Source organism: Silurus aristotelis, assembly GCF_946808225.1.
Source record: "Silurus aristotelis genome assembly, chromosome: 16".
In the NCBI taxonomy this organism is placed as follows: domain Eukaryota; kingdom Metazoa; phylum Chordata; class Actinopteri; order Siluriformes; family Siluridae; genus Silurus; species Silurus aristotelis.
Window position 1 is genome coordinate 16,018,010 of NC_139589.1, and position 18,385 is coordinate 16,036,394.

The 18,385-nt window shown below is 40.8% G+C and overlaps 1 protein-coding gene across 1 annotated transcript in view; it reads right to left on the reverse strand.

Moving 5' to 3' along the window:
* Positions 1 to 430: 430 nt before the first annotated feature.
* acsl6 (acyl-CoA synthetase long chain family member 6) overlaps positions 431 to 18,385 on the reverse strand; it is a 69,512-nt gene continuing 51,557 nt past the window's right edge. Inside the window, exons 13-21 of the mRNA XM_083565108.1 lie at positions 8,519 to 8,653; positions 8,231 to 8,326; positions 8,067 to 8,139; positions 7,209 to 7,297; positions 6,993 to 7,109; positions 1,563 to 1,706; positions 1,372 to 1,473; positions 1,195 to 1,266; positions 431 to 1,082 (exon numbers count right to left, since the gene is read on the reverse strand). Coding sequence (XP_083421234.1) covers positions 942 to 1,082; positions 1,195 to 1,266; positions 1,372 to 1,473; positions 1,563 to 1,706; positions 6,993 to 7,109; positions 7,209 to 7,297; positions 8,067 to 8,139; positions 8,231 to 8,326; positions 8,519 to 8,653 — 969 coding nt within the window. The 3' untranslated portion in view covers positions 431 to 941. The remainder of the gene's footprint in view (positions 1,083 to 1,194; positions 1,267 to 1,371; positions 1,474 to 1,562; positions 1,707 to 6,992; positions 7,110 to 7,208; positions 7,298 to 8,066; positions 8,140 to 8,230; positions 8,327 to 8,518; positions 8,654 to 18,385) is intronic.

Consider the following 18,385-nt stretch of genomic DNA (forward strand, 5'->3'; position numbering starts at 1 on the left):
ATATATGTGTGTGTGTGTGTATGTATGTATGTATGTGTATGTATATATATATATATATATATATATATATATATATATATATATATATATATATATATATATATACACACATACATACACACACACACACACACACACACACACACACACACACACACACACACACACACACACATATTTTTTTTAAAGCCATCCCATTTCTCTAATGCATGTCCATATCCATACCATGATACTAGAATGAGTATTTAATCTCTCTCACTACTAAAAAAAAAAATTCTGCAGCTATACAAGTTAAAGCATTGCCTACATCAACACTTAATTTTGGGATGGTACAACTGAAGGTACTGCAAAGTCCAAATATTTAGGTCCATAGAATGCTCAATTTGCAGTAGCAATCAGATTTAGAAAGTAAATATTTAACATTGCTGCATTTATTTTCATGTTAAGATCTACTGTGTATTTTATTGTGTAAAATTATGCATTTAAAAACGTAATGAATCAACAATTAATTAACTAAAGCATTATCTAGCACATCATGCATTGTTAAAATGCATTTGTGTTAAAAATACATTTTTATTACTAGTTGGACCTATAATCAAATTAAATTAGACCAAGTACAGCCATGTTACTTAGTCACTTAAGAAAGGAAGGACACATGCATGGTAATTTTATTATAAATTTTTTTTTTAAGGGAACTTGTTGGTTGTACCTATGCCACTTTCTCCTGAGGCACACCAACTGTGTTTACAATCATTAGTTAAGGAGGACTACTCGCCTTTCAGTCTATGTTCACTTCTAGACAGACAACGTGATTCTTCTTTATATCAAGCATGGCTTGTTTTCATGATTTTTGTAGCTGTATTGGTATTTGGACAAATTATTGACAAACAATCGATCACTATAAAAAAGAGTCCGCAGTCCACATTTAGCAAAAGGGATATTTACATTTTGATGTTGGCATACAGATGTTCTATTTGCTGCTTGAAATATACTTTAAGCTCTGGCCTCTTGGATTTTAATGTGGGAGTCAGCAATCCATTTTCTATGGAGAACATTTCATTATGAATGTAGATGTCTTTTACCTGGAAATGAAGAACATTTATAAGGTTTTAGAATAAATAATTTCTGTATTTACTAATAATCTGCTCACAAATGTGATATATACTATTGCAAATGTTGAAATGATGCACTTACTTGCTCAAATGAATGGAGGCCACCAGCTTTGCCCAAACATACCATATCATCCAAGATGGCTTTTTTTAGAGCCTTCAAAATAACAATTCCTGTTACTAATAATATAACTTGGGGGCAAAAATTTTACATATAGAATCTACAGTAAATTTACAAATTAATTTTTCACATGGAACTTACCACATTTTTACACAGATCAGCATAGCATCCATCAATGCCTTTTTTCTGGGCCCATGAGGGCAACACTTCAGGATCAGGAACAACAATCCCAACCAGACAAGACTACAGAGGAATAAAATGGGTAACTTGTATCTGTAAAAGATTTAAAAGGTATTACATTTATTTTAATAAAGGCCAGTAAAGGCACTAACCTGTAGGCTGTCTCCATGAACATAGAGCTGAGACACAGGCTCACTGCGAATATAGATGTTCTCAATCTTCTCAGGAGAAATATATTCACCCTGTGCAAGCTTAAATATGTGCTTCTTCCTGTCTATGATCTTTAATGTGCCATTCTGAAAAAAAAATTAAAAGGTTATATTTACTGCCACTTACATTTGCTAAAAGTGTAATATTTTATATATGCAAATGTACAGTGGGTTTGGAAAGTATTCAGACTCCTTTCCATCTTTACACATTGGCCATTAAATTACATACAATAATCTAAAATCAAAAAAAATAATTTTTGCAACTTTTTATTCTTTATAAGTATTCAGACCCTATGGAAAGTCCCTTACATATAAGCACAGGTGCATTCTGTTTATTTAGCTTATCTTCTAGATCTATCAAAATAACTTCATCACTGTGTGCAAAGCTTGTACATGGGTATCTCAAAAGACTTAAATCTGTTTTACTGCCAAATGCGGCTTGACCATATATTAATGTGTGGGCTTTAAATACTTATCCAATTATAATAAAAATAAAAAATCATCTTACAACACTTGATTTAGTGGTTTTAGTTTTTTATATATATATATATATATATATATATATATATATATATATATATATATATATATATATATATATATATATATATATAGAATGCAAACATTATGGGTTTGTCACTGTTTTTGTAAGGTTTTTCTACACAAAAGCACTCAGGGAAAGCTAAAAAAATGTTTTGTTAAAAAAAAAGGAGTAGTACCAGCAGTACCAAATCTGCAAATGACAAAGAGGCAGGGGAAATGAATGCTACAGAGAGAGAAGAAACAGGAGACATGTCTTTAAATAAATGAGGAGGAAGCAGAGATACAGTCCGGGATGAAGCATGTGGAGACCTCAGTGATAAAGCAATCAAACCAGAATCAGAGATGAGCGAAAACAAGTTGTCACTCATTGTTCACCTGGTATGCAGTTGAGTCTGCAAACATAAAAATCTAAATAATTTCCAAATTACAGACAAAGTCCAGAAGTGAAGCACCAGTACAGCCACAACTGAATGTTTTTTAGGACTCTTCAGGGAGACAGAAGACACTTTAAAAGTGAATAGTACACAAGTCACCCCTGGTTAGAATAATCCATAAGTGCACAATAAACAATAGAATCAGAAAGCAAACGTTTGTACTTTTAGGTATATTGGAGCTGACAGCAAAACATAATCCTAACACGAAACAAAAAAAAAGAATGCAGTTGGCAATACAACATATACAAATGCTGATATCCAGAATTGAATTTTGTCTTGTGTAGCAGAGATGGTTTGCATCTCAATAATAAAAAACTAGGTTAAGAAAAGTCAGGTGTTCAGCATACTTTCTGATGAAACTGAAGATATTAAAAAAAAATTGCAGATTTTTAAAAAGTTATTCACACAAAGAATAATTGATACTGTGGAAAGATGTGGTCTTGAACACAAAATGAATCTGGTAGGCTAGTCCTGAGCAGTGGTAGACGAAGTACACAAACCATGCACTTGAGTTGAAGTAGAGACACTAGGTAAAATACTACTCCAGTAAAAGTAAAAATGCTCCCTTTAAACTTTCACTTGAGTAAAAGTACAAAAATATTTGCCTTCAAATATACTTAAGTATCCAAAGTACAATGATTTATAATAGCTATAATATCCTATTATAATTTTTTGTTACAAGAGTTGCTTAATCAACTCAGTTTATGTAAGAAAACTCAAATGTTACTCTTAGCACTCCGAACTATTAATAGAATTATATTAATTAATTAAAAAATAATAGATATCTATTAGAATCATTAGCCCAAAATCTTTTTTCAACTACTTGATAAATATCATGCAAATAAGGCCACATATGTTGTGGCAAGTTAGATTCAGAAATTTCTTCATTCATTCTATCATTTATTACTTTCAAAATGTTCTACAGCAAGTTGGACTGACACCGAACTTAGTATGTTCGTACTAAATAGATACTACCAAGTAGCAATCAAAACAAGTTTGAAACAGAGTGTGGTCTACCCTGATTGGTGGCTTGCCACACCACGCACAATTTATAAAATAACAAAATGCCTAAATCTGTGTGATTTTGGTAATATGATTTGCAAAAATCACAAGAAGCATACCTGCTATAATCTCTAGGTATGTGACATGTTTAGGCCTTTGGGTGAATTGATATTGTTCAAGAATGCAATGATTTAAAGAATGCCTAGTGCTCTTTTTTCTCTCTCTTGCAAAGTCGCAAAATTCTTGCATTTCTTTTTGGTGAATAAAGTACCTTTTTCGCCTGTCAGTCTTCAGAGATCGAATAGTGTTTATTTCAACATTTATTGAGCTTATGGATGCAGAATATATCTATGGTTGCTTTATCTATTATATTCTTCTCTCTACTCCTGAAAAAATTTCTGGCTACATCTACGCTGTACAGAAGGAACACACATTTACAAATTACACAGTATTACACAATTACACAGTAATTGTAAGTCTGAAAATAACTGATCAAAAGTATACGAGTTTAAGAAAAAATCTTCCCCAAGCAAGTGTTAAATAGAAGAATGATATGTAAGCTTTGATTAATTTTTAATTATCTGTGTTATGCAGGGTGATGCTATACTTTCTACTTCCTTGAACCACTTTTGGTAGGTACCAACCACTGCATACTGGGATAATCCAACGAAACTTGCTATTTGTCGGTCAGACCCTTACACAATCATACTTAATTAATATGCATGATAATATACCTTCTAATGTACTAATCTCTAGTATACTAATTATAGTATACTAATAATCTACTAAATACATTTCACAAGCTTATTAAATTAATAATAAATGGTTCTGTAATGTAATGCCCTAATCCTCTTCTAGCAGCCCTGAGATTGGTGGTAGTGAATGGCACACTTTGATTGGTTGATGATGATGTATACATATACATACATATGCGCACACACACACACACACACACACACACACACACACACACACACACACACACATTTTTTCTCCATTTGTATTATTTTGAAAATTATCTTAAAATAACAGCAAATAACACAGGAGGATTTGTATCAGGCCCAAGAATGGTAGGCCTGACTGCAGGTCAGGGGTATTCAGCTATTAACATTTTTACTGGGAGGTAGGGTTCTCATATTATTATCCACATTTTCTTGTGATAGTTTTATTTAAAAGCTAGTCATTATTAAATAAATTTAGCGATCGATGTTTGATTCTGAAAACTGCTGTGAGCTAATGGTTAACATGCTAACAGAGCTAACAAGCACACGTTGTTAATATATATATTGGATGTTCATTTGGAAATTAGAATGTGCAAGCGAATGTAAATGAATGTGAAATGTCAATAATACTTTATGAATCCATTTGTAACTTGAATCTTTTCTGTGTTGGTTGTGTCTGTGCTTCGTTATGAACAGAATTGCCAGGACAGAATAGTAATATAAGATTCTTCAGAATTCTTTTCAAAAAGGCAGAAACTAGGTGAATTTCACTTCTGTATGGAGAACCTTATGCAGCTATACAAACAATATGCCCTGGATCACGAGTGACATCAAGGGTCTTCTGAACCAGAAGAAGAGGGCCTTTAAAGACCATGATAAGATTGAGCTTTAGTGTGTGCAGAGGGAACTCAAAGTCCAACTCACAAAGACAAAGGAGAAGTACAAGAGGAAGCTGTGGCAGCTGTTGCAGAATAACAGCATGAAGGAAGTGTGGGACAGGATGAAGGTAGTCAGCAAATGCAGCTTCAAATTGGGGGTGATACCACTAAAGGTGATGTTAGAGAAGCAAACCAGTGGAACAACTTCAATAGGTTTGACCACACCCCAACTCCACTTCTGCTCTCTCTCACCATTGGAACCAACTGTAGCACAAAGGAGAATGTCCCTCCACCCATCAACAAAGCAGATGGACTATCTCCATGACTACTGAAGGCTTGCTCGTTGGAGCTGGGAGACCCTCTAAAGCACATAACCTTAGCCTGGAAAAGGAGAGGGTGCCTTGGCTGTGGAAAACATCCTGCATCATCCCAGTTCCAAAGAAACCACACCTTGGAGAGCTGAATAACTTCAGGCCATTCGCCCTGATGTCTTAGGTAATGAAGACCAGCAGGTGCTGCTACACCACATGAGGCCATAGGTCTTCCATGGCCTTGACCCTCTGCAGTTTGCAAACCAGGAGAAGGTGAGAGTGAAAGATGCCATTATCCAAACGCTACACCGATCTCCTCACCTAGACAGCAACAGTGGGGCTGTGAGAATTACAAAGTGAAAAGTGAGCTTACACCTAGTGGCATGGACCATGGAAGGGACTGTGGGTCCTGCCACCTGCAAAGGTTTACAGATGGAACTGCTATCGTGGGCTGTATCAGGAGTGGACAGGAGGAAGAATACAGGAAACTAATCAAAGACTTTGTTGCATTGTGTGACTTCAATCACCTGCACCTCAACACCACCAAGTCCAGGGAGATGGTGGTAGTCTTCAGGAGGCCCAGGCCTCAACTGGAGCCTGTGACTATCGACGATGACTATGTGGAGTTTGTAAAGACTTACAAATATCTGGGAGTGCAGCTGGATGATAAACTAGAATGGACTGTGTTAGATTTTTATCATGCCCAAACGAAACTAAAAGACTGCTAACAAGGATGCTCTGTGTAGGAGAGGACAGAGGTGATTGTATTTTCTTAGAAGGCTGGTGTCCTTGAACATCTGCAAAAAAAGCTGCTGCAGAAGTGTGATCATGATGTTTTGTTGAGTGAACTCTTCTATGCGGTGGTGTGCTGGGGAGGCAGCATCAGGAAGTACGCCTCATGTCTGGATAAGCCTGACATCAGTGGCAGAGAGAGAAGCACTGAGTAGGCTCCTGTCAGTCATGAACAATCCACTGCACCCACTGCACAGCATCATCCCCAGGCAGATATATAGTTTTGAGATACAGTTATCTAACCTTATCAATGCCTCTTATGCGTGACCGTTTTCTAAGTTTTGTGTAAATCCACGCAAAAATAAATAAATGTTGAATAAGAGTAAATTAGATGCCATTTTCTTTTTATGTGTTGGCCATATTGTTTACAAATATCAACATGAAAAAATTATTATTCAAAAACTAGAGTCCTTAATTCTTTTCAAAGCCACTGTAAGGTTAAATCACTAAACTTCAAAGAAATATCACATCTGTTTACATAGAGAAAAATAGAAAGCATAAGTTCAATGAAACTCATTATATGTTTCTGTAAGCACAAGTATTTTGCCAATGAATATTTCACAATATCTGAATTTAAATCATATGATTCAAATTATTTGTCATGGTTAAAATTGGTTTAAGATATGCCTTTTGATATCAACACATTTCCTTTTTCACCCTAAATCAAATGATATGAATGTTGTATGCACACCGGTAACCATTGTCCAATGTCTCCTGTGTGTAGCCATCCATCCGAATCCAGTGTCTCTGCCGTCATAACTGGATCCTTCAGATAGCCTTTAAAGACATTTGGGCCTTTTACACACACCTGCAATTTAATTATTATATTTAAATATATTTAAATATTAACTGGTATTGTTTGTATACAAATGTGCAAATTAATAGCATGGAATCATATAATTTATACCTCCCCCTTTCCTTTTGAGGTATAGTAGTTCTTCTCTGGCACATCCACAAGTTTTATGAGGTTGCATGGTAGTGGTGCCCCTACATGACCTACAAACAGCAAGAGAAAAAAAATTGCATGCAAGCAGGGCTCTGAGCTACCAAAATCTCTTCACACAAAATGAGGTATTGTCATGTCACCAGCAGCTTCAGCCATGAATTTCACGGCCCAAAATTCTCTGTCACAGCACAACATTTAGAAATCCAATTAAATTTCCCAGCAACATGAACTACAGTCTACATCACATGATTTTATAATGTGCACATGGACACCAGAATTCAATCTAGTCTGTTTGCTAATCACCTGATCATGGTGCCTGTTTTAAATTTTATTTTGGATTGTCTGATGGATTTAATCCACATTACGGGGCTTTGCAACCGGTATATGAATTTAAATATTGTTACACAAGTATGGATTAGCAGAGGCATGTAAACTATCATATTTGAAATAGTAGTTTGGAGAGGCACAGTTCAGGAAGAACTTAATGGATTATTGCTTTGTGCTTTTTACAGGGATACAGACTTTATAAATGTTGATACATACATTGTGCTAATAAGTTTGTTCTTGTAATTTCAATGTTCTTCCTGTAAATTAAATGTTAGATACTCTACATGTCAACCTAATAGACTTTTGTGTTTTAAATTATTTTATTGCATGCTGCTCTTTAAGATGGGGTCCTACCATAGTTCCCTTTGCAGTTCTGTCATTTAAACACAATATTCCAATTAAATGCAATTTTCTTTCTCTGTAATTTAATAAATGTACTAAAAATATAGGTTATTTCCTAGCTTATGTGATGTCATATGAGTCAAGGTTTACCAGAAGTCCAGTCTCCAGGGGTGGTGAAGGTGCAGCCGGCTGTGCACTCTGTCTGTCCATATGCTTCATACACCTGTAAACATGTATGTATGCAGAATACATGAAAAACCAAATGCTTAGTGCTCAATGTACAGTTGTGTGTACATGTGTGTGCATGTTTTCACCTGACAGCCCAAAGCTGCTCTCAAGAAGCTGAGTACCGTAGGAGAGGTAGGAGCAGCCCCCGTTATAACCATTCGAAGCCTCCCACCTACATTAGCCTGCAAATCAATTACACTCTTATTGGTCCTCAATATATGTAGGCAACTTACTTTAGAATATCACACTCATATCTGCACACCCATTTAATCTCCCATGATTGTCCAAACATGCATGTTGACTTAATTCATGTTGTGAAATTTCACAAGATTTTGATATAAGGAAATGGCATAGGCTGTCATGATTACACACACCTGAATCTTGCTGAAGAAGATCTTATCCCATATGCTGTTATTGCGGATGATCCCACTGCTGACCTCTTCTCCCTTTTTTTTCGCAGCAAAATTAAGAAGCCAACGCTTTACAGGGGTATTGGCCTGAGTAAAGATCTGAAAAATAATAACCAAAAAATATTTTAATTGACAGGCTAAGTGTGATAAATGTCTATCTCTATAATCAAATAAATATTATCATTAATTTTTTAAAACTCAACTTTTAAGTTTACTCCTTGATACATCTGAACAATAAGAAGTGCAATAATATTAAAAATGTACTTGGAATCTTCTGTAGGGTGTATATTTGCACACTGTCAGGCCAGACTGCCAAAAAAAGCCACAGCTTTAAATAAACAAATACTTAAGAGTTTATGACTCTATGATTATTGGTGATGGCAACAATTTTTTTACTGTATGTGATGCAGTGTGTAGCTTATCATTTCATTTACAGAAGATCTTTCCTATGATGTTTAGGAGAAATTACAGTGGAGTTTTTAACAAGATTGTTTAACAGGATTTTGGAAGGTGAGAAGATGCTTAAAGGATTGGAGAAGGAGTGTGCTGTTATCGATCTTTAAGAATAAGGGAGATGTGCAGACCTGCAGTAACTACAGGGGAATTGAGTTGATCAGTCACACCATGAAGTTATGGGAAAAGCACCACAGATGCATTATTTTGTTTTGAGAATGTTGATAAAGAATTATAGAGAAGGTCAAAAGGAGTTGCATTGTGTGTTTGTGGATTTAGAGAAAGGGTACGACAGGGTGCAGAGAGAGGAGTTGTGGTATTGTATAAGGAAGTCAGGTGTGTCAAAGAAGTATGTGAGGGTGGTGCAGGACATGTATGAGGACAGTGTGACAGCTGTGAAGTCTGCAGTAGGAACGACAGACTGGTTCAAGGTGGAGGTTGGACTGCATCAAGGATCGGCTCTGAGCCCTTTACTGTCTGCAGTGGTGATGGACAGGTTGACGGACGAGGTCAGACAGGAGTCACCATGGACTATGATGTTTGCAGATGATATTGTGATTTGTGGTAAGTGTAGGGAGCAGGTAAGAAGAGCCTGGAGGGGTGGAGGTACGCGCTGGAGAGAAGGGAAGTTAAAGTCAGTAGGAGTAAGACAGAGTACATGTATGTGAATGAGAGGGAGGGCACTGGAGTGGTGCGGTTGCAGGGAAAAGAGGTGGAGAAGTTGGAGGAGTTCAGGTACCTGGGGTCAACAGAGCAAAGTAATGGAGAGTGTGTTAGAGAAGTGAAGAAAAGAGTGCAGGCACAGTGGAGTGGGTGGAGAAGAGTGGCAGGAGTGATTTTTGATAGATGGGTATCTGCAAAAGTGAAAGAGAAAGTTTATAGGACTGTGGTGAGACCTGCGATGTTGCATGGTTTAGAGACAGTGGCATTGAGTAAAAGATAGGAGGTGGAGCTGGAGGTGTTGAGGTTTACATTGGGAGTGACGAGGATGGACAGGATTAGAAATCAGTTTATTAGAGGGACAAAAAAGAGGCGGTTTATGGATGTGGTGAGGGAAGACATACAGGTAGTTGGGTTGAAAGAGGCAGATGTAGAGGACAGAGGGGTATGAAGACGAATGATCCCTAATGGGAGAAGCCAGAAGAAGAAGAAGAAGTGCAGCTGGAAAGTATGTAAACCTACAATGAAATCTGAACATCACTGGACTAAAACAAAATATTTTTTGTTGAAAGAGTGCTGCTGCTTAGAAAGTTATTATTAATTCAGTCATGTTAGTTTACTTCTAATCATGCATACAGTTTTCTTTTAAAGAATGAGATAGTTAAACTTTATTGGCCCACTTTATGTCAATTTTTTTCATTCCTTTATTATTTGTTCATGGTTTTATCCAGATGACCTTAGTATCTTTGATTAGTATAGTGTTCCAAATATGGCAATCACTCTGAAATCGTACATGGAATCTATATCTGGTCACCTGAGAGTGGTCACTTCATGTCCTCCTGAAATCAACAGCGATTTCTTTTGTTTTTTACATTCATAGGGAGGTTGTTACCTCTGCACAAGTCTGTTAGCCTTTAAACTTCTTCTTATCATTCTTGCTGATGACACCCACAATGTTAGTACCACTGGTGAGCTAAATGTGGGTCAGCAGTGTACTGGGCAAACAGCAGAGTGCACACTATGAGGATGGGTTCCCCTTTGAGTCTGGTTCCTCTCAAGGTTTCTTCCTCATATCATCTAAGGGAGTTTTTCCTTGCCACTGTCTTGCTCATCAGGGACAAACGCACACCATTCACCTTCACTGTTGTTTTCTGTAAAGCTGCTTTGAGACAATGTCTGTTGTGAAAAGCGCTATACAAATAAACTTGACTTGACTTGACACTGAGCACCCCAGTGCCCAGTGCCAATGGTGGTTTTGAGCACCCCAGTGTGTGTTGGTGCAGGAGATGCTGTTCAGACTGAATGAATTTTCTTAAACAAGATTTACTGGATCCATTTGCAGAGTGAAGTGGTGCATCCAACGTGCTTAACTTCCCAATCAGCTGCTGAGAAATTATTTTGAGAATGCTGAGCTGAAATTCATCAGCTGCATTCACACATGTGCTTTTTGTCCAGGTGGATGATGGTCAAAGAGAGGGTGGTGTCAATTAAGCTTGATAACTTTCTTCTGCTCAACTCAGATAAGACGGAAGTACTTTTACTACCACCGCATAAAGCTAGAAGCAAACTTTCCGAATTACGTAGCATCTCTGGATGGTGTTTCTGTTTCAGCGTGTACGGCTGTCAAAGACCTTGGTGTTATTATCGACCTTAGTCTTTCCTTTGAGGCTCACGTGAATAATATCACTAGGATCGCCTTCTTTCACCTTGGAAATATTGCTAAAATTAGAAATATGATGTCGTTACAGGATGCAGAAAAACTTGTTCATGCTTTTGTTGCCTTTAGATTAGACTACTGTAACGCTTTACTGTCTGGGTGTTCGAGTAAGTGCATAAATAAGCTTCAGTTAGTTCAGAATGCAGCAGCAAGAGTCCTCACTAGATCTAGAAAATATGACCACATCACTCCTGTTTTAATCAGTCTACACTGGCTCCTAATCAAATCTCGCATTGATTATAAAATACTTCTACTGACGTATAAAGCACTTATTGGTCTCGCGCCGCATTATCTGAGTGAACTTCTGTAATAATAATATTAATAATAATAATAATAATAAACTTTATTTCGTATAGCGCCTTTAAAATGAGTTTCTCAAAGCGCTTGACATAAAAGATAAAATTAAAAGATACACATAATGAAAACACTAAAACTAGCCATACAAAAAATAAAAACCCAATAAATAGCAAACAAAGAAGTCACATAAAAGCTACCCTAAAAAAGTACGTTTTAAGATAGGATTTAAAAACACCCAGGGATTCTGCATTCCTGATCTCTGAGGGCAGGGAATTCCACAGTTTGGGAGCCAAAGAAGAAAAAGCCAGATCACCCACAGTTTTTAGCCGTGTTTTTTGGGCAGTGAGAAGACCAGCTTCAGAGGAGCGTAGAGCACGTGAAGGTGTGTAGGGGGTTAACAGCTCACATAGATATTGAGGGGCCAGATTATTCAAGGCCTTATAGGTGAGCATGAGAATTTTAAACTCAATACAAAAACTAACAGGAAGCCAGTGCAATTTTTCCAGGATAGGTGTGATGTGTTCCCTTGCACTGGTCCTAGTCAGAATTCTAGCCGCTGAATTTTGTACCAACTGTAATTTACTTAGGGTAGCTTTAGGAACTCCAGCCAGCAAAGCATTACAGTAGTCAAGACATGAAAATACAAATGTGTTGATCAACTTTTCAGCCACAGAGAAAGTCAGCATGGGACGTAATTTGCCAATGTTTCTGAGATGAAAAAATGACGCTTTGACAGTGCTATGAACGTGATGGTCAAATGTTAAATTGGCATCAAATATCACCACTAAATTTTTTTGTTCAGTTTGGAATTGTAAAGCAGAGCCATCCAAACTTAAGGTTACGGACTCTGCTTTACACAGCTGATGAGGTGAACCAATAAGCATCACTTCGGTCTTGTCACTGTTCAGACAAAGATAATTTTTCGACATCCATTTCTTAATCTCAGTAAAACATTGAGAGAGAAAAGACACAGGCATATTGACATCCGGTTTAGAATGTATATAGATCTGAGTGTCATCGGCATAAAAGTGATAATAAAGACCAAGTGATCTTAAAAGCTGGCCAAATGGATAAATGTAAATACTAAAAAGTAATGGGCCCAAAACCGATCCCTGAGGAACACCAGATTGCACCACACCAACCTTAGACTTGCAATCACCCATCACAACAAACTGCTTACGGTCAGAAAGGTAGGACTTAAACCATACTAATGCAGATTCAGAAACCCCAAAGATAGTTTCTAAGCGGTTAATCAAAATTGCGTGATCTATTGTGATCAAGAAGAATCAGTATAGATAGACGGCCGGAATCAGAAGCCATTAACAAATCATTAGTGACCTTAACTAACGCCGTTTCAGTGCTGTGGAGTTTACTAAAATTTTGGCGAGGAATGGAAGATTAGAGATGGGACGAAAATTTTTTGGATTATCAAAGTTCATGTTGTTAGTTTTTGGTACTGGGGTGACAGCAGCAGTTTTAAGTGCTGCTGGCACAACACCGGTATACAGAGAGTTATTGATAATTCTCAAAACAACAGGAGAGAGGGAATCAAACCCAGATTTAAAAAGACAAGATGGTATCGGATCAACTCTGGAAGTTGAGGCTTTCAGTTTTGAAACCAAGTTGCGTAATGACTGGGAGTCATGAACAGCAAAGTTAGAGAGACAGATACCAGAAAATGCAGACACACTTAAGGATGAGGTAGCAGTGTTAACAATGTGATTACATATATTTACAATTTTGGTGCTAAAAAACTCCAAAAACATATTACATAGGTGAGTTGAAGCTGGAACATTAGAGAGGCTGTGATTTTTAAGCAGCTTATTGATTATGTGCAACAGTTGTTTAGGGTTTTTCTGATTATTGACAATTATCTGGGAAAAATACACAGATCTGGCTGACACCATTTCAGCCTTATATTCAAGTAAGCTGACTTTCCAGGCCTGGTGATGAACCGTTAAACCTGAAATGCACCATCTACGCTCCATTTTGCGACACAAAGCCTTCATTGTACGCAAATTATCATTGTACCATGGAGCAGAGCGTGCAAAAGAAACAGATTGTGACTTCAAGGAAGCCAATGTGTCCAGGCCAGACAGGAGGACGGAGTTCAGCATAGAAACGTTATCATCCAGATCATCAGATAGAGAATCACAACTCAAAGAAGAGTCAACAAAGTCTGAAAAATCAGTGGGCTCAATAGAGCTCCACTTGCGATAATTAATGATGCGAGAAGAGGTAGTGTTTATGACAGGTAACTCCATTTTAAAAAAGCCAGCCCGGTGATCAGACAGACCTAGATCAGAAGTTGACAAATGAGACACAAATGAACCGTTGGAAATCACAAGGTCTAAAGTATGGCCTTTGTCATGCGTAGGACAGTCCACGAGTTGGTCTAATTCAAAGCACTCCAATATGGACAAAAAGTCTTTAGTTATTGCGGAGTCTTTTACATACATATGGATGTTGAAATCACCCAGGAGAAGAATTCTTTCAAATCTGAGGCAGAGAAAAGACAACATATCTGATAATTCAGATAAAAAGTCTCTTTTTTTTTTTACTTAGGAGGCCTGTAGACTGTAGCCACTGCAGTAGAAATGGGGGCAGAAACACTCAAAACAAGACACTCAAATTAGTCAAATTTGGGGGCAGCCACCAGACGCATGTTGACCTGTTGATTGTGTAACACAATGATACCCCCACCTCTGCCAGAAAAACGCGGAAGGTCAAATAATCCATAGCCAGCAGGTGTACCAGTATGATCCTCCACGCCTACTTAGATCAAAAGGTGCGGGCTATCTGTTGGTTCCTCAAATAACGAAGACTACAGCAGGGGCAGATCTTTCTCTTATAAAGCCCCACAGTTATGTGGGTCGTCTCTTATCCCAGAGATCCCTCATGTCTGTGTTACCTTCTGGTTCTCCCTTGTAGTTATGCTGCCATAGAGAGTCTTGCTGGAGTCCAAACTGCACAGTGACATTAACTTTTATTCAACAATAAGGACACTTAATAATCCATATCCTTCTCTTCCTGTCACCCTCTCTCTCTCTCTCTCTCTCTCTCTCTCTCTCTCTCTCTCTCTCTCTCTCTCTCTCTCTCTCGGTCGAGTTAAACATGCTCCTGAGGCTCCTGACCACTGTTCCTGGCCCGCTCCCCTCCATGGATCTTCCCACTTCGTCCAGGCCTGCCTCTGGATAGTGTTCTCTTCGATTGGAGGCCACTCTGTGCAGCTTGGGACGGTTTCTTATCAACACTTTGGGTGGTTCCATGAGGATGGATTGGACTGTAGTTATTGTCAACAGTCTCCTACACTGACTCAGGACTACTTCCGCTTCTGATCATCATCACTGTACCCCGCAACATCGTATATCTGCTACAAATGGACATTCGGTGCAACCCAGATGAGGATGGGTTCCTTCTTGAGTGTGGTTCCTCTCAAGGTTTCTTCCTCATGCCATCTCGGGGAGTTTTTCCTTGCCACAGTCACCTGTGCAAGGAAAAACTTGCTCATCAGGGACAAACTTACTTATAAAGAACATATTAACTTTTAATCACCACATTCTGTGTAAAGCTGCTTTGAGACAATGTTTATTGTTAAAAGCGCTATACAAATAAAAATGAATTGAATTGAATATCTATATTCTATAGGTTGTCTATAGGGTGGTTTGCTTGATACATCCACAATTCCACATGCTTATAACAACAGTGGTCAATTCCTGCAGGAAATAAAGTAGCCAATCTGAATGGTGGGAACTGGAACTCTTTTGCTGAGCAATGTCTCTTCTAAATTATTGTCAGTATTGCCTTGTCATAGTACACACAAACACTGGTTGCCCCAGTGTCCTTATACTGTGGAAATCAGGCTATAGATGTCAGGGAGCGCCCTGCGCTCTCACCCGCTCATGCCCCGCCAACCCGGAGCTCCTCGCCTGATTACTAACTTGGCGCACCTGACTTCCATCAGACTCCCTCCTATTTAAGCAGCTCCGCTTCCCACTATCGCCGTCCGTTATTGTGTTTATGGACTCGCGCTGTCAGCGTCTCGATTCCCCGGTTCCGCTGCCAGCTCTCCGCGCTATCGCTTCATGCGCACAAACTTTCATTTCAGACTTTTGCTTCACCTGCTGATTTCACTCTGGTTGTGTGCGCTCTTGGGATTAGTTTTGCACCATTCATTAAAACTCTGTTTTTGCTCAACTCCGCTTTCGCCTCGTCCGTGCATGACAGAATAACGGACCGAAAGAGAAAGGGATTAAGCCGCCCCTCACCTGGAGATGGATTCACACGCTGGCGCCACATCGGACACGGTACGGGATCGCGCCGCCGCCGCTCATCCCTCACCAGCGGCCACCTGCGTTCCGATGGCGTTTTCTTCCACCTTCTCCGGCGAACCGTCTAAATGCCGCGGGTTTTTGATGCAAGTAAATCTCTTCATAGAAATGCAGCCGCAACGTTTTCCCACCACCCGAGCAAAGATCGCGTTTATAATCTCCTTGCTTTCCGCGAAGGCGTTGGCCTGGGCGCAATCTCTCTGGGAAGCAGCAGGACCGGTGGTGTATTCCTACACCGCATTCACCGCGCACTTCCGGGAGGTGTTCAGTACCTCCCCCGGAGTCCTTTCTACGGTGGATCAACTGCTCGGGTTGCGCCAGGGTGAGGATTCCATTACTGATTACAGCCTCCGTTTTCGCACCCTGGCGGCATCTTGTGGCTGGAACGAGGAAGCGCTGCTCGGGATTTATCGGCAAGGTTTGGCTCCAGAAATAAAGCCTGCCAGAGTTCACCACCTCTGCCCACGTCGCCTTTTCCAGCCTTGCAACCCGCGGCGCCAACAGCTTCAGGGGTTGAGCCCATGCAGCTCGGAACCCAGAGGTTGACCCAGAGAGAGCGTAATGACCGCCTGGCTACGGGTAGATGTCTGTACTGCGGAAAGCCGGGTCAACTCATCGCCAACTGCCCTACTCGCCCACCCCGCGCCTCGGTGAGTTCAGTTCCTTTTTTCTTAGAAATATCTCCTTTGTCTAAGCTCTTGGTGACTCTACTAACCCCCACTCTATCTTTATCGGTAAAGGCGCTGGTCGACTCCGGTTCCGCAGGGAATTTCATCTCCCAGGCCTGCCTTGACCAGCTACAGCTCCGCAGACAGAGGGGCTCCCAGGACTTAGCCGTGCAGACCATCCAAGGGCGCCCTCTGGGGAAAGGCTGGGTGAAGTACTGTGCCCCGGCGATAACTTTACGGATCGGACTATTCCACCAGGAGGTAATTAGGTTCATGGTGCTTGAGGACTGTCAGCGTGATACTGGGAAGGCCCTGGCTTCAACAACACGCGCCGAGGTGTTCCTGGGATCCGTGTGACATCCTGGAGTGGAGCCCTCACTGTCTCCAACACTGCCTCTCCGGACTTCCCTCCAGGATCCCAAGGGCCGTCGTGGGTGCTACCCAGGTGGAAGCTGCCACCACAGCCACACAGGTTGAGCTCCCTGAGGAGTACCGGGCCTACAAGGATGTTTTCAGCGCACAGGCCGCCACTCGTCTTCCCCCTCACCGGCCATGGGACTGTGTGATCGACTTGCTTCCCGGGGCGAAGCTGCCGAAAGGCCGGATTTACCCCTATTCGCCCCTGAAGACAAGGCGATGGAGGAATACATCGCACAGGCGCTCCGCCAAGGGTTTATTGCCCCTTTTACGTCTCCTGCGGCCTCCAGCTTCTTCTTTGTGGGGAAAAAGGATGGTGGTCTCTGGCCTTGCATCGACTACCGGCAGTTAAACTCCCAGATCGTTCCTCTTCCTTATCCCCTGCCGCTCGTTCCGGCGGCCCTGGAGGAGCTGCGGGAGGCACGAATCTTCTCCAAGCTCGATCTACGGAGCGCCTACAACCTGGTGCGCATCAGGAAGGGGGACGGGTGTAAGACGGACTTCATCACGCCCTCAGGACACTACGAGTACCGGGTCATGCCGTACAGCCTCTCCATCTCCCCGGCCGTGTTTCAGGGGTTCATGAACGAAGTGCTCCTACCATACCTCCAGCGGTTCGTGATGGTCTACATCGATGACATCCTCATCTACTCACGGACTCTGGAGGAACACCTGGACCATGTGAAACAAGTTCTAGGAGCGCTTCTTTCACAACACCTATACTTGAACCTCTCCAAATGCGAGTTCCACTGCCCTCAGACCCGGTTCCTCGATTACGTCATTAGCTCCCAGGGGATTCAAATGGACGGAGGGAAGGTCCAAGCAGTACAGGACTGGCCCGTCCCGACCACCATCAAAGAGCTCCAACGCTTCCTGGGCTTTGCCAACTTTTACCGTCGGTTCGGGGTTGGGGTGACCCTCTCTCAACGAACGGGCTCCCCTTCAAAGCTCCACCCGTGTGCGTATATGGCCATTAAACTCGCCCTGGAAGAATGGAGGCACTGGCTGGAAGGCGCTGAGCACCCTTTCACGGTCATCACGGATCATAAGAACCTCCAGTACCTGCGGGAGGCCCGAAGATTGAACCCCAGGCAGGCTCGTTGGGCCCTGTTCTTCACCCGCTTCCGCTTCCTAGTCACCTATCGAGCAGGGGCCCAAAACGGAAAGGCGGACGCCCTCTCCCGCCTGTTTGGGCCTGACGAGCCCGGAGACCCAGTCCCTATCCTTCCACCAGATCTCATCGTGGGGCCGATCGTCTGGGACTTGGATGAAGAGATCCGCACGGCAA